The sequence below is a fragment of the Mustela putorius genome, unplaced genomic scaffold (assembly GCF_011764305.1).
Source record: "Mustela putorius furo isolate JIRA1106 unplaced genomic scaffold, ASM1176430v1.1 tig00003962_pilon_pilon_pilon, whole genome shotgun sequence".
NCBI classification, from domain to species: Eukaryota; Metazoa; Chordata; class Mammalia; order Carnivora; family Mustelidae; genus Mustela; species Mustela putorius.
In genome coordinates, this window is record NW_025422106.1 from 22,567,586 (window position 1) to 22,591,439 (window position 23,854).

The window sequence follows — 23,854 nt, forward strand, 5'->3', positions numbered from 1 at the left end:
TTTGGGAGAAAGAGGCTCCTGGCTGCTGAGCCTGTGGCCTGGGGGTGCCAGGGGCCATGCAACCTTGCGGAGCCATGCCCAGCAATGGGAAGAAAGATAAGCCAATAAATACGTGATGGTTTATCCATATTATACAGCCACTAAAAAGGATGTTCACCAAGAGTCTTTAATAACACAGGGAAATGTCCGGCTCTGCAAATCTAAAGTAGGTTTGCAAGAAAGGGCTGGGCTGTGCATTAGTTTTAGGAAATACCCCTCTCTAGCTTCTCTTGGTGGTTCACGTGGCAGGCCGGCGTGTTCAAGGCTCTGAGAAGTCTTCCCATCAAGCGCCCGTACTTAGCCTTATTTAAGTCAGTGTTTTCCTGATCTCTTTGATGATAGAACCCTCTTCTGTGCACCCGTTTCCCAGCCACAGGATCAAGGGGTGTCACCCTGCCTGCCTCATTGTCCCCCTGCGGGCTGGTCGTTGGGTCTCCCGCAGACGGCTGGCTCCCCACACCTCTTCCCTGGAGGCCCCAGGAGCACCGTGACCCACAGACATCGTCTCTCGTTTCTCCCCCTCGCCTCCAGTTCCCAGCCCATGGCCTGGCCCATGGGAGTTGCGGGAACACCTTTTGGAATGAAGATTCCATCGTGTTTATTTCCAGTGTAGATATTGATCATCTGACTGTTCCTTCCTTCTTCCTTCATGGGTGCTTCTGATGGGTTTTATCAGCATAGGATGAGCCATCAAGCCACCCCTCCACTGTCCCTGATTTACCTATAATGAGGGATTAATCACCTACCAGGCAGGAGCATGGGTTTAGAGCTAGTGTGGGCAGACCATGGCCCATGTGGCAATTCCAGTCCCCTGCATGTTTGTTTTTTTTTTAAAAGATTTTATTTATTTATTTGACAGACAGAGATCACAAGTAGACAGAGAGGCAGGCAGAGAGAGAGAGGAGGAAGCAGGCTCCCCGCTGAGCAGAGAGCCCGATGCGGGGCTCGATCCCAGGACCCTGAGATCATGACCCGAGCCGAAGGCAGCGGCTTAACCCACTGAGCCACCCAGGCGCCCTCGCCTGCATGTTTTTGATTTTGTTTTTGTCTTTCCATTTTATTTTTATTTTATTTTATTTTATTTATTTCCAGTGTTCCAGCATTCATTGTTTATGCATCACGCCCAGTGCTCCATGCAATCCGTCCCCTCCATAATAACCACCACCAGGCTCACCCAATCCTCCACCCCCCTCCCCTCCAAAACCCTCAGTTTTTTTCTCAGAGTCCACAGTCTCTCATGGTTCGTCTCCCTCTCCAATTTCCCCCAACTCCCTTCTCCTCTCCATCTCCCAATGTCCTCCATGTTATTCCTTATGCTCCACAAATAAGTGAAACCGTATGATCACTGACTCTCTGCTTAACTTATTTCACTCAGCATAATCATCTCCAGTCCTGTCATGTTGCTACAAAAGGTGGGCATTCATCCTTTCTGATGGAGGCATCATACTCCATCGTGTATACGGACCACATCTTCTTATCCATTCGTCCTTTGAAGGGCATCTTGGTTCTTCCCACAGTTTGGTGACTGTGGCCATTGCTGCTATAAACATTGGGGTACAGATGGTGTACCCTTCTTTTCACGACATCAGTATCTTTGGGGTAAATACCCAGTAGTTACTGCAGGTTTTTGTAAATAAACTTTTATTGGAACCTGGCCATACACATTCATTTCTTTGTATTTTCTACGGCTCCTTTAGGGCCACTCTCTGGTCCCTTACAGGAAAAGTTAGCCAGGCCCCAACTTAGAGGATTTCGTAATGCGTTTTATTTGATTCACCTCGAGTGATAAGGAAAGGGGAAGTGTCTATGTTGCAAATACTGTTTCAAAGCAAGAAAGAAGCAACTTGTAGTTTTCGGCAATTTCTAACAGCCAATCAGCCGCGCATACTAGCAGTAATAATAATGATGATGCCGGCTTTCACGTTGGTCATCTTGGCTCGGAGCGCCCTCGGGAAGACGAACGCGGTTGAGCAGTAAGAAGGAAGCATCTGCTTCTGATCTGGCCACCTGAAGAGCAGATAGCTCAGTGAGGAGTCGGGCCCCACATCTGGAGAGACGGGTTAGTTAGGACAGGCTCCACTTAAGACAGAAGCAAGAAACAACAAACGTCTTCAAGGTTGGGGTCCTGGACGCAGGCAACAACTCCCAGGCCTCCTGGGACGGGTCAGGTCCTCCCCACCTGTCTGCTCTCACCCCTCCCAGGCTATCCAATAGCATGATGTTCTTTGTGGCACAGGCCACGCCCCTCCTGACCTCTGGGTATTTGCTCAGGCTGTTCCCTAGGATGCCCTTCCTTACCGTCTCCTCCTCCCACACCAACACTCAGCTCAGCCCAGAGCTCAGCTCCTTGAGGAGCCCTCTGGCCCCTCCTCAGCGCTGCTGGGGTTCTCTCTGCTTAACCCCATCTTCACGTAGCCCCAACTCTGTCTACTTTGCGTGTCTCTCTGCCTTTCTAGGCTATGAGCAGCTTGTGAGCAGAGACCAAGCCATGTGACACAGCTGTGGTCAAAGTATGCAAAGCAGAAGTCACAAGATGGGACTTGCAGGAAAGCTCCTAAAACAGAGCCCACCCAACCTTCTTTGGCCCTTTCTGCCCTCCCCCCTTCCTCCTTCTTGCTAGCGGGAATGGCTGGAGTCATGGCAGCCATCCTGTGGCCACGCGGAAGGTGGAATGTTGGAATGCGGAAGGGCAAAAGCCCCAGGCTCAGAGAGAGAAGCCAGAAGACTGCAGGCACTGGGATGATGACCCCATGGGGACACTGCCCCTCCCCGGGCTGCCTACCTCTGGATTTCTTGTTAAATGAGATAAAAAGAACCCTATCTTGTATACACTGGCGTTGGGAGGACCTCCACCAAAAATATGTCTTAATGGATTCAGTGAGGAGACAATGGAACCATCCGTGAGCATAGGAGAGGGCGGAGGAGCAAAGGAGAGAGAGAACGGAGACTGAAGAGGAGAGGGTTGACCCCACAGCCATCTGCGGGGACCAGACTGTCACCACGCAGGTCCCCCACATCTCAGGCTGCTACAGTCAGGGGAAAGACATCCGAACTGACCAAGTTTACGTCTCTGCCACCAGGCCACGTGGGGGCAAAGGAGAAATGATGCTTCTTGCATCCCCCAGGTTGGTCTGACTTATAGGCTGGAACTTACCCTTCATAAATAAGTGGGAAATGGAAGCAGTGACCAGAATCGATCCCAAGATCTACAGTGTCCGGGAAAAGCTGGGGGACTCCAAACCCTGCAGTCCCTCTGCCCTTCCCAGGCAGCGTTGGAGCCCCTGAGATGGTCCTTTGGAAAAGTTTGGTCAGAGAGAGAAAATCCCTGGAGGAATCCTGAATAATTCTTGGGATGGCCCCTGCCCTCCCGCGCCCCCCACCCCGCCACACCTCCTGCCCTCCGCTACAAGCCCCACACCCCCGAGGCTCGGACTGCACCCCGGCCCAAGCGGACTTCATCATCCGCCCCCACACCCCTTCCCAGCTGCTGCCCTCAGCCCTTCGCCCCGACCTGGACGGCCACGACAGAGCCACCATTTTTTTTTTTTTAAGATTTATTTATTTATTTATTTGACAGAGAGAAATCACAAGTAGATGGAGAGGCAGGCAGAGAGAGAGAGAGAGAGAGAGGGAAGCAGGCTCCCTGCCGAGCAGAGAGCCCGATGCGGGACTCGATCCCAGGACCCTGAGATCATGACCTGAGCCGAAGGCAGCGGCTTAACCCACTGAGCCACCCAGGCGCCCCAGAGCCACCATTTATAAGTGGCATCAATAAGGAGTTTACGGAGCAGGCGCCACAGGTCACGATGGCCTTAGGACCTTCGCAGGTGTAAGCAAACAGCTCATCCTAGAAGTGAAAGGCTTCAGCATGGGGGTGCGGTGGGGGTTGCGGCAGTGACTCTAGCATCCGGGGGAGCAGCGGGGAAGCAGCGGGAAGCCTGGGCGGGATGAGTCACCTGGCTGCAGGGGCTGCAGGCAGCTCTGTACCAGTCAGCCCCGATCCCCCCCAAACCTACAGGGCCTTTCCTGGGCCCACCCACGGGCAGGAGGAGAAACTTGAGATTCACCAGGGCCTCCCAGGAAGCCCATTAGGCAAAGAGGAGTAAACCCTGAGCTCCATGAGGTGGGAGGAGCTTGGCTGCCTCCAATTTGCAGTCCTCAGAGCTTCCTTCCCGGGATGAATTATTCAAGTCCACCGCCAGGCAGCGGATCAATTATGCAGGAGGCAGAAGCCCGGGCTGGGCCGAGCTTCCAGCTGACCCGCTCTGCCCCGGGCTCCAGGGAGGCACTCTCTACAGCCCTCCCGCAACGGGAGGGGGGGCACGCCTCCGTGCCCGGGTCTCTGAAATCCGTAGCTGAAACCCAGCTGTCCCTTGGGGATCGAGGCTGGGAGCTGGGCTGCGGACATATCCAGGAAGGGGAACTTTTTTTTTTTTTTTTTTAACCATTCCCGTGCCTCCTCTGCCTGGAGGGGCCCGTGCGTCCCTCCGCAAACTGAGAAGGAACCCCGGGTACCGACCCAACCGTGAGAGTAGGGATTCCTGCCGCAGGGTGAGGGTGCCAGAGACGTCCCCCGCTGGTCCTCTAGGACCCAGAGTCTGGCGGGTAGAGACTCAGACGAGTCAGAGAGTTCATGTTGGTAGCGAACAGAAGTTTTCATCCAAGCTGTAGCTTGAAGACACCTGTTGGACTTTCTCTGGGTGGCTAACAGGTTCTAGCAGGTTCCAGCAGGTCCACAGCTGTAGGGGCCAGAGGCTGGTGAAGTTTTGTGCTTCCTTGGGTATGGTGCCTTGGGGGCACACCCACTATGATGACCCTCTGACACACACGCACTCATACACGCGCGCGCGCACACATGTCCTCTACACATAGGCCCCCTCCTCCACAAAGGGACCCAGCCTCCCTGGGAAACACTCTGGGAAGAGGGATGCAGTCCTCTGCAGCTGTGAATTGCCAAACGTACCCAGGGTTTCCTCTCTTTGTCCTTCTCTTTGTTTCTCAGTCTTGCCTAGATTTTCTCAGTTTGTTACACTAGATCCTGGCAGTAGGAAAGAAAGGAAGTGACTATTGTCTTTGGAGGGGAGATAAAAGACTGGAGACGATACCTCTGAGGTGAGACTAGCCAGCTAGCTCCCTTTCAGGCAGGCAGACTGGAGATTCCTCGACTTTAACATGCAAATGAACCACCTGGGGATCTTGTTAAAGGTAGATCTTGTTCAAGTTCAAGGTGTGGCCCAAATTTCTGCCCTTTTTTGCCAGCTTCTGCTGATGCCCAAGCTAATGGTCCAGCAACAAGTAGCCAGGCTCTAGAGTCTATTCCAGTGGTTCCCAGCCTCAAAAGACCATTGGGATGCCCACTGGAAAGCTTTCAAGAATCCAGATGCTCCAGCCCCACCCTGGGGCTGTTTGAACGGGCAGTGGCCAGGTATCAGCATTTCCTAATGCCTGCAGGTGATACCATTGTCCAGAGGGGACTGAGAAGCCTGCCCTAGACTAGCTCAGAGAGCTTTCCAGGGCACACAGGGTGGGGGAGTGGGGAGGAGGCAGGTAGGGCTGGGGATGGAGGACAGTGGGGCCTCAAGGGTCAGGACAGGGTGCCCGGAACCACCCAGACTCCAGGACACTCTCCAGGCTGGGGCCAGGCTGTGCTCTCCATATGGATCGAGCCCTCACGTTTCACCAAGGAGGGTCATCAGACCCCGAGAGCCCTGTGGGTGTGCAGAAGTGATGATCACCCCATTTACAGATGGAGAGTTGAGGTTCAGAGAGGCCAGACCCTTGGTCCCTGGGCACCACCATCCGTCGTGGGAAGCCTCCTGCATTACGGAGGCTCTAACTTTCCCCTCGATGATTGTAAGACAGGTGTACCCCCTTCCCGTTCGGAGTTTCTAGAATTGGGTTGTGTCTGATGAACGATGCTTTCAGGCCTCAAACCAGGCACTAAGGCGATGTGATTGTGCCTGGCAGAGCCTGTGCATAGGAAGTGTCCATTCACCTGTGTCTTATTAAATTGGAAGGCTTACAATGGTGGTATTTCATCTTCATTTTGATCCCCGGTTGCACTTCAAATATCTTTGGAAAGATCAGGAGAGGCTCCTGGTGGAGGCCACTTTCCTGCTCTTGGCTCCCCTGACCTCTGTCCCAGGTTCCCCTCCCTGCTGCCCTCATCTACTGTCTTCCCCTGCCTCCCGAAATGAACTCTCTCCTTCCTTCCAGAACTTTCCCTTTAGGTCAAAGTTCATATGGTCCAGAGAGCCTGTGCTTTTCATCTTGGTGTCCTCAGGGTCCAGTACAAGGCCTGGTATCTAGTAGGTGCTTAATGTAGAGGCAGCTGGAAGCCGAATGAGATAGAAGGCCTGCAGTGACCACCGGGTTGAGTACAAGTGGGCTCAAGAGACGACCCACCTCAAAATGGCCATAGGCCCTAACTGACCAGTTACAACCACACGTGGTTCCTGAGATTACCAAAAAGGAGAACATTCCGCATGTTCCCATGGTCCCTCACTCTGCCCTGTAACTATGGCCCCCTCACGACCACCACCTTGCCACGGAGTCTCTCCCTCACTGTCCTGCCCACTGTTCCCTCCCAATATATTCAGTATATTTCCATCTCCTTTGTCCTGCCTTGGGGGAATCCTTTCACTGCCCGCACCACCAGCTCCCAACCCCACATTTGCTGACCGCCCCCATCCGATCAGAGTGCTCCACACTTAGTACAAGTTTGTGGGAGGATGGAGGGAGGGGCCCTAGCCCAGGGTCCTTCCGGCAACCTCCCTCCCACTCCCAGGCAAAGGTTGCTGCTCCCTTTTTGGCTCTCCCAGGGACCGCCCCCCCACCCCCCCACCCCGCCCCACTGAAACACCTCCATGCTGCCCTGTGTCCCTCCCGAGTTCCCATGTTGAAACCCTCCCCCTCAAGCTGATGGTATTAAGAGGTAGGAACTTTGGGAGGTGCCTAGGTCAAGAGGGTTCTGGGATTAATGCCCTTATAAAAGACCCCCCAGAGGGGGAGGGAATGAGAGGGGAGGGGGTGTCTCTCTGCCCACACTCACCTTCCCGCTGGGCCTGCCCTCCAGCAGCCTGGGAAGTGGATCCTTCCTCCCACCTCCCCCGCCCCCCTGCAGAGCCCCTTCCTCTCACAGGGCTTTCCTCTCTGGGTGGCAAAGCATGGCAGCAAGAAGCCAACTTCGGGGTCAGCTCCAGGGACAGAGTTGGTTCACCATGTGTTCAGTACCTTCTGTGTACCAGGCGCAGTGTGACCTGGGACAAGTCCCTGAACATCTCTGAGCCTCTGTTTACCAATCTGACCCAGGGGCTAACCCCAGTATATGTGAAACCCCCCCGGCATGAGCCCGGCTGTGAGCAGGTGTCGGGCTCCCGCTCTCTTCTTTCTGTGTCCTTCTTCAGATGCAGAAAGGACCCCTGAAGGAAGGTGGGTCCGGTATTCCTCCCTGGAGAAACAGAGGCCTGGGGAAGACAAACTTGCCCAGGGGAACACCTCGAGCGTCCCCAGGCTCCCGGCCTTGACCCTGGAACCCACAGGTTGAGTGCACTCCCTTCCCCTCTCCCTGTTGTTGGAGACCCCTGGACCCCAGCAGCATAAGACACAGGCCCACGGAGCACGTGCACTTTCAGCTTTATTTCTTTCCATGCCGAGCAATACAGAGGAGCCGACTGGAGAGTGTGGAGAGTGTGGTGCCGGGCGGCGGTGGGGGGTAGTTCTCGCTGCTTCCTCTGGGACGTGGGAGAGGCTGCCCCAAGCTGGAAGACTGCAGGGTTCAGGCAGCCAGGGGAGGGACCCATGATGGAGCTGGGAGCAAAGGGGTGAGGCCTCAGGGTGCCAGGCTGCTTGTGGGTGGGCAGCAGGGGAGTCAGGGACCCACCTTCCCAGTCTGATCTCTGCAGGGTTCCTGGTCCTCAGGCTTGTTCTCCTCCCGACAGAGGGATCAGGCCCCTTCCACAACCCTCAGAGCCTCTAAGTTCCATCTGAGTACCTTCTTCTCCCTGCGGTGCTGAGCCTGGGGCCCCCAGGGCCTGGCCGGAGGACCACCAACTCATGAGCCACCATTTCCGTAGACCTCATGACTCACCTCCTGGCCTGAGCTGCCTTCGCAGGTGACACAAATCCTCTGGGCTCACTTCTTCCCTCCCCCAACAGGAGCATTGTGATTGTGGCCTCAGAGGTCTTGTCTAGCAAAGCTGGCCCCTCGCTTAGGGTCTGGCGAGGTTGGCGTCTGCTCCCCAGGTGGGGAACTGACGTAGGAACGCAGGCCCCAGAAGGACCCTGCCAGGGCCCCTGGGTCCTACACCCCTCCCCTGCCACGACAGCCCTCCTAGAAGGTTCAGAGCTACCCTTGGGACTCCTGGTAGACAGTGCCTCTGTGCTAACGGACTCCCTCCCAGGAGTCTCCGAGGAGTGTCGGGGAGACAGGGAGCAGGCTCCAGGGCCCTGGATGGGTGCCGGGGAAACAGTCTTTGCCAGCCTCTGGCTGCGGCTGGAGAAACCCGATGGCTGGGCAGGGCCCCCCAGGGCGGGAAAGCCTGGAGCTTTCCTCTCTGAGAATCTGGGAGCTGAAGCCAGAGAGGTAGGTGGGCATAGGAAGGGCCCCTGTGGGCAGATCCTGTGCCAGCCAAAGCCTCCGAGAATCCCGGGGCCAGAAACCAGACAGGAGGTCAAAGGACCCTGCTCAGTCCTTTCAGGTGTCCCATTAGGTCCTGAGACAGAGGCCATGGTGTCACCCCCTGCCTGTGCCCAGGGCCTCCTACTCCCCCAAAGACTGGCCCCTTCAGCCAGGCTCTTCCCTCTGTCTTAGAACTCTCTAGACCAAATCAATAATAAACCTTCATAAAAACCCTCTGGCCCACTCCCCTGTTTACAGCCTGGGAGCTCTGGGGAAGTCCTTCCCCTAGAGGTGGCCCCAACCTCCTCCCCCCACCCAAGAGAAAGTCTTTGTGCTTTGTGGATGGCCAGGGGCTCAGGGTAAGTAAGGCACAGAGAGCGTCAGGTGCTGCTAGGCTGGGAGCCGGGGCCTGGGCCCCACCTGAGCCCCGCCGCATGGGGCCCCAAGTGTGCAGCCTGGACCATCAGGGATGTGGCAGGAAGGGAGCTCAGATCAAGGCTCCTTCTCTCCTGGCTGAGCGGGGCTGGGGTCGGGCCCCAGGCGGCTGCACAGGGAGCAAGGGAACAAGAGGCAGACTGGGTCAGCCTGGGAGACATGATGGGACAGGAGTTCTCAGCAGAGATGAGCCTGAGACTGAAAAGCTGGAGATGTCTGTGGGTCCTGCAGTTCTTGATCCTGTCTTCACCAGCCCACCTCTTGGTGTTGCCATGTCAGCTACATGTCTTGCATGTAGCTGACACCTCTGTCCAGACAACTGCTCATCTTGGGCACCCAAGGGGGTCCCAGGATGGACGTGGAGCAGAAGCTGGGCCCCTGAGCCGGGATCGCAGCAAGGATGTGGCACGAGGCATGCAAATAACTCTTTTTACACCCTGTCCCCCCGCCCCAAAGAAAAGTACAAAAGAGCAAGTCCCACATCTTGACTCTGGGTCCTCAGACAGGTGGGGAGTGTGCAGCTTCTCTCCTGCCATGGTCCTGTTCCTCTCGTCTCCGTCTCCTCTGTGGGGCTGGTTCCCCCTCCAGCAGGCAGTGTATGTGGCGCGGTGGATCCCGGGAGACGGTGGGGATGAGAAACCAGCCGGAGCACGGAGGCCAAATACAGGGCCGTGTCCAGGAGATTAAACCCCATTAATTATTCTTGGCGCTTTTTCACATCTGAGGTGGGCTGACAGTGGGGAGGCCTGGGGGCTTCCCTCCAAGTCGGTGCTTTGGGAGTGCATGGACGTCTCTGTCCTGTCCTCCCGCGGGAGAGGGGGCGTGGGAGCGTGGAGACCTTGGGCTGCCCAGGGCCGCCTCCGCCAGCACAGCGCCCTGGTCCATGTCATTTCTTCTGCACTGTAACGAGAAGAGCCGTAGCAGCGCAGAGCTCAGAACAAGCCTTCAAGCCATTGTTTAGAGGATTTGGGGTTTTGTTTCTGGGTGGGAAACAGCACCAGGGTTGCCTGATCGGGATCTCTTGGTGGAAAAGAGCTCCTGCTTGTGGCATGGAGGCGGTCTTTGCTGGGGGTGCGCGCACCACGGGACACCCCCCCTCCAAACAGAGAACCATGGAGGCCTGAATTTTAAAAATTCCTTAAAGGGCTTAAGAAGCCATTCCCTTTGCCAGTTTGAGTTCAGCAGGGGTCATTGGCTGTGGACAAAGTTGTGGCGAGCGTGACAAGGAGGAGACTGAGGCCCAGAGAGGGGGCTCCTGAGCTAATGCCTGTGCTGGCGGGTCCCCCCACCCCACGTACCAGCCGGGCCGCCAGCCCCCCAGAGACCCCAGAAGACGCTTAATTTCAGATACTTGGACAGTGGGGGATGTGGGTTTTAAACCCAGGGCAAGCTGATTACAGACCTGACCTCTTCTCCTCTCTCCAAAGTGGCCAAATCTGCTCGTGACCCCACTGCTGAATCCCAGGCTTTCCACCCCAGGCTGAACACCCTGGGTTCCAGATCAGTGCCTCCTTTAAGGAGAGGGCCAGGAATCTTAATGAAATGCAGATACTGATTCAGTGGCTCTGGGCAGGGGCCTGAGACTCTGCATTTCCGACCCTTTCCCCGGGCGCAGCAGCCACTGCCGCTGGTCCACGCAGCACGTCTGGAGCAGCAAAGTCTTTAGGGGAAGAGCTTAGACTGACCAGTGCAAGATGCAGAGAGGCTTGGGGTCCTCACAAGGCGGGTGCATGCAGGGAGGAGAAAGGCCAGCGCCGCCCCACAGAGCCCGGACCCTCAGAGCCATGCAGACCCTCAGAGCCATGCCAGCCCACTGAGCCGCTGAGAGTTTCCTTTGGAAAGGGTGCCCCTGCTTGGTTAACTTCCCTGGGCCAGCTCTGGGGGCTCACAAGAGGGTTACTGCCAAATTCTACGACATGCATTGTTTGTGTCTGGTTCCTGCTGGCCGTCTCAACAGGAATGCTTGCAGGGAAAGCCCACCATTCACCAAGCAGCATCACAGCCATGATCTTGGGTGACATTCTCAAGGCTCAGCCAGACACAACTCTGGCCCAGGACCCAAAGCCCTCTGAGCTGGGATAGGAACTGGCCATCTCTGGTTCCCAGGCCTGGGCTCTTTGTGCACACTTTCCTAATGATCCGGGCATAAGGCAAGGCAGAAGCCCGTCCTACTCAGCTGGGTCCTGCCAGGGATGGGGTCACTTCTCAGAGAGGATCAGCCTGTGTCCCCTACAGGCTCTTACACCGTTTCCACTGTCCCCTGCCCAGGGAGCTGGGCTGCACCCTTCCGTGGTCCTCACCCCAGGCAAGCTGGCTCGCTGAGCTCCACGCGGCTGGGCCTCACCTGTGAAATTGACAGTCACGGCCACGATGATAATAATGATCCCCATGATGATGAAGGTGATACTGAGCAGCCGGGCCAGGCGGCCCAGCCTCCGAGCGCCGTCCAGGTCCCCCTGTTGCATGCTACTTCGGGACTGCAGAGAGAGGGTGGCAGAGACCTAAGGAAGGCTGTTCCCAGCAGACTGGGTTGGGGGCACCCCTTGCCTTGGCCTCCAGAACCCACCCCCCCCACTGCACCCTCTATTCCAGCATCCATGGGGATGGGAAGCAGGCTTCTCCTGCAGAACTGGCTCACACCCCTTGTGGGAACCCCATGCAGAGCCTGCCCCTGGCTGGAAGCAGAATCAAGCAGTGCAGGGCACTTGCTCTGAGAACGGTGAGTGGGCAGGGTGGCGGGTGGCATGATGGAGCCCGAGGGTCTTGGAGGGTGGGCCGGGGCCAGGCCATACTGAGCAGGTGGGAGCAGATAAGCCAGGCCTCCCTGGGCCCTTGTCCAAGGCTCACTGCTACGGCCACACTAAGGAGGCCCATTGGGTTTTTCTGTGGTCCGAGGTGCCTGCCTCCTTTCCTCTGTGACCCTCCTCTTCCACACCAGGAAAAAAGCATCATTGGGGCGCCTGGGTGGCTCAGTGGTTAAGCCGCTGCCTTCGGCTTGGGTCATGATCCCAGGGTCCTGGGATCGAGCCCCGCTTCGGGCTCTCTGCTTGGCAGGGAGCCTGCTTCCTCCTCTCTCTCTCTGCCTGCCTCTCTGCCTACTTGGGATCTCTGTCTGTCAAATAAATAAATAAAATCTTTAAAAAAAAAAAAAAAAAGCATCATTGATCCTCGCTCCTCCTAGTTTCCACCCAGGAATCATATCCTTGTTCAACCGAGCTGACTTCCGCAATCTGAAAGGTTTGAACTTGAGAGGCAAGGGTGTGTGGGGAGCCACGCCAGGCTTTATGGGGGCCCGTTTGAATCTTCGCTCTTTCTCAGTGAGCTCAGTTTTCCTCAGCCTTATTTAATTTTGGTGAAAGCAGGTGGGTCAGCGCGGGAATGGAGTTGAGTCCCTTGATGATGGTGGTGGTGTTGGTAGTGACGATGATTTATTGAGTGGTTACTTTGTGCCCGGCAGCTTGCTAAGGACTGTACCTGAACAATCTCATTGAGGCTCAGAACCATCCGTGTGGTTGCCAGTGTTGCCCACTTTTAAAGAGGCTGAGGTTCAGGGAAGATACCCTTCCCCTCACTGTTCTCTTCAGGAGGGCACCCCTGTCTCTCACCCCTGTCCTTTTCTCTTCACAGAAACCTAAGCAACCCCCACCGCACCCCATGACTCCCTGTCCAAGCACCTCCCAGGACGGAGCCACCTCCTGCCATACTGCTTGATGCTATCAGATTCGCTTCGCCTCGGATCTGCTCCTGGACGTGTGCTCCTCTGCCCACTTGCCCCGTTACCGGCCACAGCTTGGAGTCCAACCACTCGGTCACAATACCTGTCCCTTGCCACCCTACCGATAAGTTTCCTTTCCCGGTCAGTTTCACTGCAGTCCTCCCCAGCTGCCTTGCACCTGCCCCAGCTCTATGCTCTCTTCATCTCCATGCCGCTCCCCACACCCCCATGCCACTCCACAGAGATTTATGCCAGACCCCATGGTAGGGCCCCTGGCATGCGGTCCTGGGGTGGGATCAGAGAAGAGGTGGAGAGTCAGGGGCTGATGCACGAGTTCAAGGAGATGACGGTGGCTTAGCCTGTGACTCTGCCCAGCATCTTCCATGGCTCCCCCCACTGTTTCCGGAACAGTCTGAATCCAGGTTAGCTTTGCACTTCCAGATTTTATCCTCTACTCCTCCCTTCCACAACCTCTGGACTCAGCCAGTCTGAACCCCTACAGGTCTGAGCACCTACCAGTGCAACTCTCCTGCCCGCCTTTCTGCTCCCCTCAACCACCTGTCCACATCCTCTTCATCCTCCGCGGACTTCTGGTGGGAGAGAAGCAACCGGAGAAGGGGAGAACGGCGAGATCAAGAAGGGCCCTGACTGCCACAGAATGGAATCTGGATTTTGTCTTGTAGGCATTGGGGGGGGGGCTACAACCGGGTGACTCTATAGACGATTTCATCAAAACAAGAGAGAGGCCCCAGGTGGCTCAGTCGTTAAGTGTCTGCCTTCTGCTCAGGTCATGATCCCGGGGTCCTGGCATCCCAGGACCTGCATCATACTTCCTGCTCAGTGAGAAGTCTGCATCTCCCTCTCTCTCTCCCCCTGCTTGTGTTCCCTCTCTCGCCGTCTCTCTCTCTCTCTCTGTCAAATAAATAAATAAAATATTCAAAAAGAAAAAAACAGGAGAGAAAAAGATCCAGTCAGAGGGAGAGGCTGAAAAGACCAAGAAGTGACAGGTGCCCCCAATGTCCCAGGGCAGCCGAGAGAGATCTGAACTTGAGCACAGGGCTGAACTGCAGTGAGCAGAAGAGAGCGCTGCTGTCCTTGGAGACTGGACAAATGTGGGTAAGGGTGGTGTCACACCTCAACAGATCTGTAGCTGGGCAGAAAGTTGTGAGCGTCCACGCCTCTGGACCTCGGGGTGCCCAATGACAATGGGCAAGAGTCATCCAGTGAGAGGTGAAAGAGAAGATGGGTCTGGCTGAGGGATGGGTGGGGCTCGGGCAGGAGCCCGTCCTGAGACTCACAGGCGATCCTGGACCTGGCAAAGACCTGCCAAGGAGCAGGTGCAGCCTCCCAGCTCCCTACAAGGGCAGCCTGGGGGGGAACACAGGTTTCAGAGCCAGACCTCCTGGGGGCCTGTCCCCACCATCCACAGCTGTCCCAACTGCATGACCCTGGATGAGGGGCTTCTTCTCTCTCCTCATCCTCAAATATAGTCACGCATGAATTCCTGACATTTCTAATGTCCCTCAAGCCCGTCCTTACCTCTCCAGCTGACTCCACTGCCCCAGCCCACTCCCACAACAGAGTTCATCTGGAGACTGCACCAGCCTCATCCTCATGAGTCTCTCAGCAACAGCCTTGCCCCCAGCCAACCTCTTCTCAACAGCCATTAATTAGCCTGGTCACACGGCTCCACATAAAATGAATATATTTTTTAAATTAAATTTTTCCTACGTTTTTTAATTTTTAGAAATTTTTTAAAGTGAACTCTATGCCCAACGTGGAGTTTGAACTTATGACCCTAAGATTAAGAGTCACATGCCCTACCAACTGAGCCAGCCAAATGTCCCCAAAGGGACACATTTTTATGCCTCAGTGCCTTTTCATGGACTGCTGTCTCTGCTGGAATGCCTTTCCTCATTTCCGTGTTGCTACCTCAGCAGCTCTTTCTCACCCTTCAAGAGTCACCTCCAGTAAAACTTTACTTCGTGCCCACAAGCAATTAATCAGCCCCTCCTTGGGACTCCTGTCGCGCCTTACACCATGCTCTTTTCCTCCCTTCCCACCTTGTGTCATCAGTTCTTGTGTCGGTCTCTTTCCCTACATTTGAAGACAGGGACCATTCAGCCTCAAGCTTGGTGTCCCTCTTATGTAACCTAGGGACTGGCCCTAAGAGACCTTCAGTAAGTACGTGAGGAAGTAAAAGAATAAAAGAAGAGAAAAAGAGTATGAGGAGAGGCTGTTTTCTCACCACCGAACTTAGCCAGTGGAACGGTCCAAGTTAATAGAAGATTCATGAGTGAAATGAAGGCAATGGGTACCCGAGGAAAGATATCTGTTATCTGGGGGCAGCTGGCTGGCTCAATGGATTGAAGCCTCTGCCTTCAGCTCAGGTCATGACCCCAGGGTCCTGGAATCGAGCCCCGCATCAGGCTCTCTGCTCCTCGGAGAGCCTGTTTCCTCCTCTCTCTCTCTGCCTACTTATGATCTGTCTGTCAAATAAATAAATAAAATCTTAAAAAAAAAAGATATCTATTATCTGGGTATTGGCTCCACCCACTAACCCATGCCACCTCCAGCTCTCTGCAGGCCAGTCCAGGTCACCGAATGAAGGACTTCAACACCAAGGAAACACCTTCCTCTTGGGAGAAAGAGGGGGAACATATAGACAGGCTTCAGGAATTCCCAGGAAGTTCGGCCTTAGAAATGCTGGGGCTTGACTCATTACCAAGAGACTTATTCTTAGCTGTAAGCATGGCACGCAGTGGAGAGGGACACAGGGTTTGTGATGAATCCTTCTCCTCACTTGCCAGAGAAATCGTTGTGCACGGGGCAACAATTCAGGACCGTGGAGAGAGACATACATGTGGTTGCTTGGGTAGGAGAGGTGGGGAGGGGAAGCGAGAGAGGGAGAGATGAATTTTTCAGCCACTCTAAACCCAATCCCTCTTCTTTATCTACAGAGCGAGCCATCAGCCTGTGCATCCCGTCATGCCTGTTCCTTTGAGCTGGAGGGACAATGTTGAGGAAGATGCACTGGGAATGGCCAGATGACCAAAGTAGACTTGACGGCACCAGCCTTGTTGGGTCATACACATTATGGGTCATACGCTGTCCACATAAACCTCACATCTCTTCTGTAAATCTTAGTTTTCTGATCTGTAAAATGTAGAGAATAGCTGCCTTGAGGAGTAGAGCCCCACTTTTATATCTAGAAGTTACTCACCACGAGCCGACACTCTTTTCCAAAGTTCCCCCATTAGTTCCCAAATGAAAAAACCTGTCCCTTGACCTCAGGGATGAAAGAAGACCCTTCATTACTTTTAATGAGTTAATTACCAGCTGCATTTCAAACCCCACTTAGTGGCATCCTCTTCCTCTCCTACAAAATGGCTCAAGTTGAAGATACAATGATAATTGCAGTAATGGTTGTAAATGACTGTGAATTAATAGATCATTTGTGATTGCAATGGTTGTGGGAATGGTAAGGGAGAAAATGAATTCGGGTTAATAGATCAGTGAGGAAAGGCATTGAAAAAAGTCTGAGAGAGCTGGTAAGGCTGGGGAGGGAAGCGGATGGAGTAGGGAAGGTTCTGGGGAGAGCTGCCAGGGGATGAAACCAGCCAGGGGAAGATGGCAACAGAACTTATTGGGAAAGAGCTTCCACCCCCCCTTGAGGCTCAGGCCAAGCCCCAGCAGGTCTGCGGAGACCTACTGACATCTGACAAGATGTGATCAGCTGATCACTGATGAGCTATTTGTCCTTCCACAGAGATGGAGCAAGTCCCAGCTGGTCAAAGCCAAGGAATGTGCTTCTCCATGCCCCATTCATGTCCCTCTTTCTACGACAATGCAATTCTTACTGCAATGCCTGACCATAGTTGCTGGAGGGGATGTGGGGGAGTGTGGTCCTGGAGAAGGAGTTGGGGCAGCTGCTGTGTGGTGGGTGGGAGTGTTTGGGGATGCTTAGGACTCGGAGACAGCAGCTGTTTGCCAACCCATTGAGAAGTATGTCGATATTCTCAGCCACGCATCTGCATGCCAGCTGATCAGTGCTGGTTGGGGCTCAGCACTCTTGCTGGGCGAGTGCATGAATGCATGAAAGGGAGCCTGACACATGTCAGTTAAATAACCAGGTCACCCAGAATGCCCGAGAAAGGGAGTGTTGAGCCACTCTGAACTTCTTCCGCACTCCTGCATATGGTAGGAGGAATCTACAGAGAAGCGGCTTCTCTGAGGCTTCCACCAAAACCACAGACTGGGCTGCTCCTCTCCCCAGTAGCGGCATGAAGGCTGGCACTCCAGTCTCCCCCAGACTGGCTAAAGTCAGAACTTGTGGGCCACTGGGGATCTGCCCTTTGCTCTGAGACTACAAAGTTTTGTTTGGTGTTAATGATAACAGTAACCACTGCCCTTTTCTGTGGCAGACTCTGTGCTGGGTGTTTTCACACATATTAACCCAGTTAATCCTCCTGACAGATTTATGGGGTCAATGGTCTTATGACACCTATTTTACAGATGAGACAACTGAGGCTACAGAAGAGGGTTGAGGGACTTGGACACGGTCACATGGCCTGGGACCCACACACACAGGTCTATCTGATGCTGGTTTAAGCACTATTGTTAGATGAAATCCTGAGGGTCCAGCTCCTTTGGTGGACAGGAGACCTTGCTGGCATTGGGAATATGGCCATTTCTCAGCCTGACCCAGGAGTAGAATGAATGAAGGCAGCCCTGACCTGACCACCTTGGGAGGCTCGTTGGAGGGTGCTGTGCTGAGCAGGTCTGGGTCTGGATACCTGGGATCCCAGCCCCTTAGGTTGAGCCCCTGTCTAAGCCACAGTGGGAGGAACACAGCTGGCCCATTAGCCTCCTACTGACAGAATCAGTAGGGGTGGGGAAGGACAGCTGGGGAGTGGACAGAGTGAACAGAAAGAAGGAATGAAATGGATTCTGCCCTTCCTGCACAAATGCCCCAAAGGTTTGGCTTTCCTGGGAGGTACACACCATCCTTGTCCCTAGAGGTAGATGGAGGGCAGGGTCATGGAGACAACACTAGAGTCAGCGTCCAGCTGACATGCCTCTTACCAGTTGAGTGACCGTGGGCAAGGCACTGCTGTAGTGTCTCTGTTGTCTCATGTGTTAAATGAGAACAGTTAGCCCTTACCACGGGGCTCCCTTGGGCTCCAACCTCCTGTCTTCTCGTGGTTCTCTTTAGAGATTCATTTCCACAACTGTACTCCACTTGGCCGCCACCCCACACAATCCCTCTGCTGAAACGTCAGCCCCCGGCATCTCTCTCATGCCTCTCTCGCACAGCAGCTGACCTTCAACTTCTTGGAGCCTCAACCTGTGACCCCTCCCTCTCCTCCAAGGTCATCACTAACTTCCCAGCCTCACGCTGTCCCAGTCCAGACTGATCCTTGAGTGTGCCACCTCTGCCCCCGCTCACCAGCATTGTCCTGTGCCAGTGGGTCTACCCTCACGGCAACCCTGCCATCCCCAGCCTCAGGACTGTACTGTGACTCTGTACCAATAGCTGGAGAAAAAAATGCACCACTACACAGGCTGATAACAACTCAGACCCAAGGGGTCCAGCCTCAGCAGAGCCCTCAGGCCTCTCTGTCCCTTGTCACCTCTCCTCTGTCACCAGCTCCTTCTTTCTCAGCAAATGGCCTTGTCCTCCACATCCCTGGTGGCATGGAGGCCACATAGCATGAACCAGCTCCTTTTCCTTTGAGTGCTTCTATCCCCTTCTGCCATCATGACCTTTCCTGCAGGCTCCCAGGAACAGGGTCCTAATTCGAGATTCCCATCTCTGCACTCTTCATGAATGTCATGAGTCACCTCTCTCCTTTTTGCCTAATGCTGTCCCTCACCAGGGTCACAGGGGGGTCTGTAAATGGCCCAATCAGTGGACACTCCTTATTGGATCGGACCTCTGCACTGCATCGGACCATCCCTCCTCCTTTCAAACTTGCTCCTCCATGGGTGTCTCTCCCTCTCCTCTAGTTTGCCTCCCACCCCCTGAAATCTTTTCAAAACTCTTTCCTGTCCCGTTCCCTCTGCCCACCCCTTAAATGCCGCAGTCCCCAGGAGCTGGGTAACCAGGAGTGTGAAGAAAGTGCTGCTACTTTCACTTCAACAATTCTCTCATCAGTGCCTTCCTTCCTAAGCCATTGCTTGGTCCATCCCTTCATCAGCCCTCCTAGAATCTCAAGAGCCTTCTATGAGGTCTCCCTGCTCCTAGTCCTACCAACTCAAGCTCATTTCCCCCAGCGCAGTTGGGTGTTGGTTTTAAAATATGAACAGACCACATCACGCCTCTGCTTAAATTTTTCAGGGGCTCCCCGGAGCCACTAGCATAAAACTTAAATTCCTAGAGTGAGTCCTGCCCACCTCCCTCCATCACCATACTCTTGCATCCATAGGCCATGTCAAATACACCATGTCATCCATCTTCCCAAATGCCTAACATGGCGCCTCATTGGTAAAAGAGGTGTGTTCGTTAATGGGGCACCCATTCATTCTCTACCACTTAGTCACCTCCAAACAAGCAACTTGCCAGTCAAGTGAGTGATTGACTGAATTAATAAATGTATGGTCTGTGTTAACAACTCTTGGGTTTCCAGAAACTCTTTCTGCCCCTTGACAGGGTCTTGGTCCAGACCTCTTCATCTCTCACCTAGGCTCCTGCAAAAGTTCCTTCTCCCCGCTGCCAGGCTCAGAGGGACCCCTTCCGTCCTTTCTCTTACCCCACACCAGCCTCTCCACCACAATGGAAGCCTAACCACACCTCTCTCTGGTTCCAAACCTTGTGAAGTAAATGCCAGGAGAAGCTTGCCACTGGTCCCAGAGGACCACGCGCTGTATGGTTCCATTGGTATGAACTGTCCAGAAGAGACGAATCCATACAGATAGAAAGCTTAGTGCTTTGTAGGTCTGGGAGGGATCAAGGGAGAGATGGAGTGATTAAAAAAAAAAAAAAGGTATGGAGCTTTTCTGGGGGTGAAGAAAATGTTCTGAAACAGACTGTGGTTATGGTAGCATGGATCTGTGAAAATCTTTGAATTGTACACTTTGAATAGGTGAATTGTATAAAATGTGTATTGTAGGTCAAAGCTCTAAGAAAACCCCCAAAAGCCATGATGGTCCCACCCCTGGCCAGGGAGACACTCGGGTACCACTCAGTTTATTGCTATGGTTTAAGATCCCTTTCCTCACGCTCTTTGCGTGGTTCATCTCCCTTTACCCTCACACAGCTCTCTAATGTAGGTGTTATGTGACACCCATTTTGCAGACGGGAATACTGAGAAGAGAGATTTCAGTGACTTGCCTAAGGCCCCATGATACGCTGTGATTTGGTCTAGCAGGAGCATTTCTTACAATGTGTTATAGGATCTGTTTCCAAGTTTCTCCCCACTGGACTTGAGGCTCCTGGGAATTGGTGATAGTGTCTGGTTCTGACCTAGCACCAGATTCCCCACCCCTGGCCCAGTGGCCTTCAGAACTGACTCAGGAAACTGAGAAGGCTGTAGAATTATGCTGGGAGTGGGCTCAGTGGTCTCAGTCTGGGACCCAGGCACCTTTGACAAAGGCAGCATCTATCCAGCCTACATACTGCCTCCCCAACAAAGAGATGGATTCCAGCAACTCTTCTCTCCTGGGTCCTTGTGTGGTTTCCCTCCCTGAAGCCTGTCTCCCCTCCTGGGGCTTCTCCCTGTAACTAAGAGGTTGGCCCTGCCCAGAGCTCCCGGCTGCATCCCTGGGACCTGGTTCTGCCCCCAGCTGCCTCCCAAGGGCAGCAGGCAGCACAGGAAACGCCTCAAAGACCCCCCCCCCACCTCTGGCCCCTGTTCAGCCCTGGCTCTTGTGCCCATCCCAAGTCTCAGGAATGCCACCGGGGTCCCCCGACGTGCTGGCAGGTGGAGCTAGATTTGACGGGGAATCAGGGAAGGCATCCCTAGCTGGACACCAGACCTCCATGAGGCAGAAGGATGTGTTTGAGGAAACAGGCTCTTTCTCAGAAGACAGCCCTGGGGGGGGGGGGGTGCAGCAGTAGTGACCCCAGGTCCTAAGGACTTGGTGATAAATGACTCAGCAGGACATCACTCCAGAAGGAAGCAGACAGCATCTCCCTGCGCTGTCCCCCAGCCCTAAGCAGCCCGGGACTGGGAGTTTACTACTCCTGCTTTTTTTTTTCCCTTCTGGAAGCCACTGCCTGCCTGGGCTTTCTCTCTCACACCCCCTTCCTCCCTCCTCTTCCTGGAACTCAAGTCACTTGCCAACATCCACGGACATTTTCTGGGGATCTTCTATAAGCAGCTCTATCCAAATAGCTTGGTTTGGGGGACAAGCTAAGATAGTCTACTCAGAACCCAACAAGGCACTTAAGTGTATGAGAAGCGAAGACTAGCCCACATGCTCCTAGGCAGGGCTGACCATGTCCTCTGACACACATTTTACCCCCACGGCCCAGACCTCCCCTACCCTAAAAACAGACTCAAGACAGATGCTGGAATCAGTGTGAGCACCAAGGCCCAGAGGGCCCCAGCAAAAACAACCCCCCCCACCAGTTCCCTGAAGGAGCAGCCTCGGGGGAACCCGGCCCCAGGGCCCCGTGCGCGTGGCAGGGAAGTCACAGCCGGCTCTTGGAAACCAATGCTGGCAAAGGCCACTGGAATACCCAGGTGGCCTGGGGTAAGGGGTGGAGGCAGCTGGCTCCCCTCCAGAGAACTCGGGGTCCTGAGACCCCACGCTGGCCCCAACCTCTACTGACCCACAGCCCCACTTAGGATGACACCCACAGCCCCACTTAGGATGACACCCCAAAAGGCCAGCCCCCCAACTTGGCCGCCTGTCTACTGCAAAGAGTTTAGCTCAGGGTGGCTCCTGGGGGTCCCCTCCCCAGAAGGGTATGTGCAAAGTCGCTGCTGCGATGCAGAAGAGCAAGAGAGGAGGCAGGACAGCAAACAGAAGGTCTCCCGGTCGCGGCCCCCTCTCCAGCAGGAGGGGTAGTAGGCCTGGTGAGAAAGGGAGCCTTCCCCCAAGCCCCCGCCCCCAACTCTCTGTTCTGCATGCCCCAGGCAGAAGGTCTGGTGCCCACTGAGCCCTGGAACAGAGAGCCACACTTACCATGATGGAAAAGATGAGGGGAATCAGATTGAGAGGCCACACAGGGCAGAAGCAGGAGGCGATGGCAAGGATGAGGTAATCTTTGGGGACCTCTTGGTCTTGGGCAGAGGAGGCAGTGGCAATGGAGGACGCCCTCCTAGAGCTGGCCCGAGAGGCCGACCAGGGGAGTGTGGCTTCAGGGCACCCCTCCGATACCACCTTGAAGGGCAGGCCGTGGCCGTTCTGCTCCAGGTCCAGAGTCCCTGAGAGGGACGTGGACAGCTTCAGGGGCTTGTCATCCTTGTCTTCCACCTTTGTGAGGAGCTTCTCCATCTCCGGCAGGTCCAGGGGTGAGGCGGTGCCTGGCTCCTGGGCTGAGGGAAACTGAGGCTGCCCCGGGTTGGCCATGGTGGCTTGGGTCTGGGGTTGCTCCAGCTTCAGGCTGAGACGCTCGGCTGCAGGGGGAGCTCAGCTTACCATTCCTCAGCCCAGACTGGGGGCCACCAGCTGGGGGGCTGAAGCGTGCCCCAGGGGAGCGAGGACAGGGGTCGGCTTCTCCTGGCCTCTGAAGCCAGCCTGATGCCCCCGCAGAGCTTCGGGAAGCTGGATGGAGCCTTCAGATCTGTTCAAGTTTGAGGCCAACTTTGCTGGTGCTGCTGACAGCACAGATGGGCGGGGAAGTGACAGAAAGCAGCTCCGAGAGCAGAGCAAAGAGGCTCCTCTCCCGGGTGAGGCTTAGGCTAAGTCAGAGAGAGGAGAGAGAGAGAGAGAGAGAGAGTACACCACACAGCCTCCCTCCCTCCCCACCCTCCTCTGAGATGCTTTTCTTTTTCAATTCCCCTCTCCCCTGAGACCGTGCTGTGTGCTGCCTCAGCCCCAGCCCAGCCCAGCCCAGCCCAGAGCCCAGAGGGACTTCAGTGGGCCTCTCCTTTCCACTGCAGCCACAGAGCCCGCCTCTCTGGTCTGGGGGCTCCAGATCGGGAAACGGACCAAGTGGGTCACAAAGGGGCGTGTCTTCAACCATCTTGGGAAACGCAGCCCTCTGCTTCTCTTTTGCTGGAGCGGGTCACACTTCCTCCTATCTCGGCCCTTCCTCCTCTTTCTCCTCCTCTCTTGCAGGCATAGCTGAGCCCCGGACCTACCCTAGGGCATCCCACCTGACCTTTGGCCACCGGACATGTCTAGGCCACAGCCTGGTTCCCTGCTCCAGGAGGAGAGGGCAGACTAAGCACCAAGGATCCTGCCTCAGTGGGTCTCTGGACCCCTCACCAAGGGGTGTTAGGAAGGAAGTGTGGGTCTATTTCATGCCCATCTGAGCTTTCCTGGGATGCTTTTACTTATTTATTTTTTAAAGATTGTGTTTATTTATTTATTTGAGAGGGAGAGAGAAAGCATGAGCAGGAGAGGGGGGCAGAGGGAGAAACAGGCTCCCCACTGAGCAGAGAGCCCCGATGCTGGGGCTTGATCATGACCTGAGCTGAAGGCAGATGCTTAACCTACTGAGCCACCCAGGTGCGCCTCTGGGGTGCTTTTATTTTATTTTACTTTATTTTTAAAGATTTTATTTATTTATTTGACAGATCACAAGTAGGCAGAGAGGCAGGCAGAGAGAGGAAGAGAAGCAGGCTCCCCGCTGAGCAGAGAACCCGATGCGGGGCTCAATCCCAGGACTCTGGGACCACGACCCGAGCCGAAGCAGAGGCTTTAACCCATTGAGCCACCCAGGTGCCCCTGGGGTGCTTTTAAAAAGCAGCAAAGATACTCCTGTTCAGGAGCTCGCTGGTCTGAAGGACCTCAGTCCTGGTCGTCAGTCCTCTCTGATTCTTCCTGTCGCTCTTCACTCCCTCTCCTGTCTTCTCTCTGTTTCAGTTTCCTCCTCCAGGTTCCACGTCTCCCCTGTGTCCCCGATCTCTCTCTCCTTACAGTGTTTCAGA

At 54.9% G+C, this 23,854-nt stretch overlaps 1 protein-coding gene across 1 annotated transcript; it reads right to left on the reverse strand.

Annotated features, from left to right (window-relative positions):
* Nucleotides 1-7,658: 7,658 nt before the first annotated feature.
* On the reverse strand, nt 7,659-22,715 carry TRARG1 (trafficking regulator of GLUT4 (SLC2A4) 1). Its single transcript, XM_004746910.3, has 3 exons — nt 21,942-22,715; nt 11,439-11,571; nt 7,659-9,994 (listed from the first exon to the last, which is right to left on the reverse strand). Exons 1-3 carry the CDS (start codon nt 22,326-22,328, stop codon nt 9,981-9,983), a joined length of 534 nt encoding a protein of 177 aa, XP_004746967.1. The 5' UTR covers nt 22,329-22,715; the 3' UTR covers nt 7,659-9,980.
* Between the last annotated feature and the right edge of the window lie 1,139 nt (nt 22,716-23,854).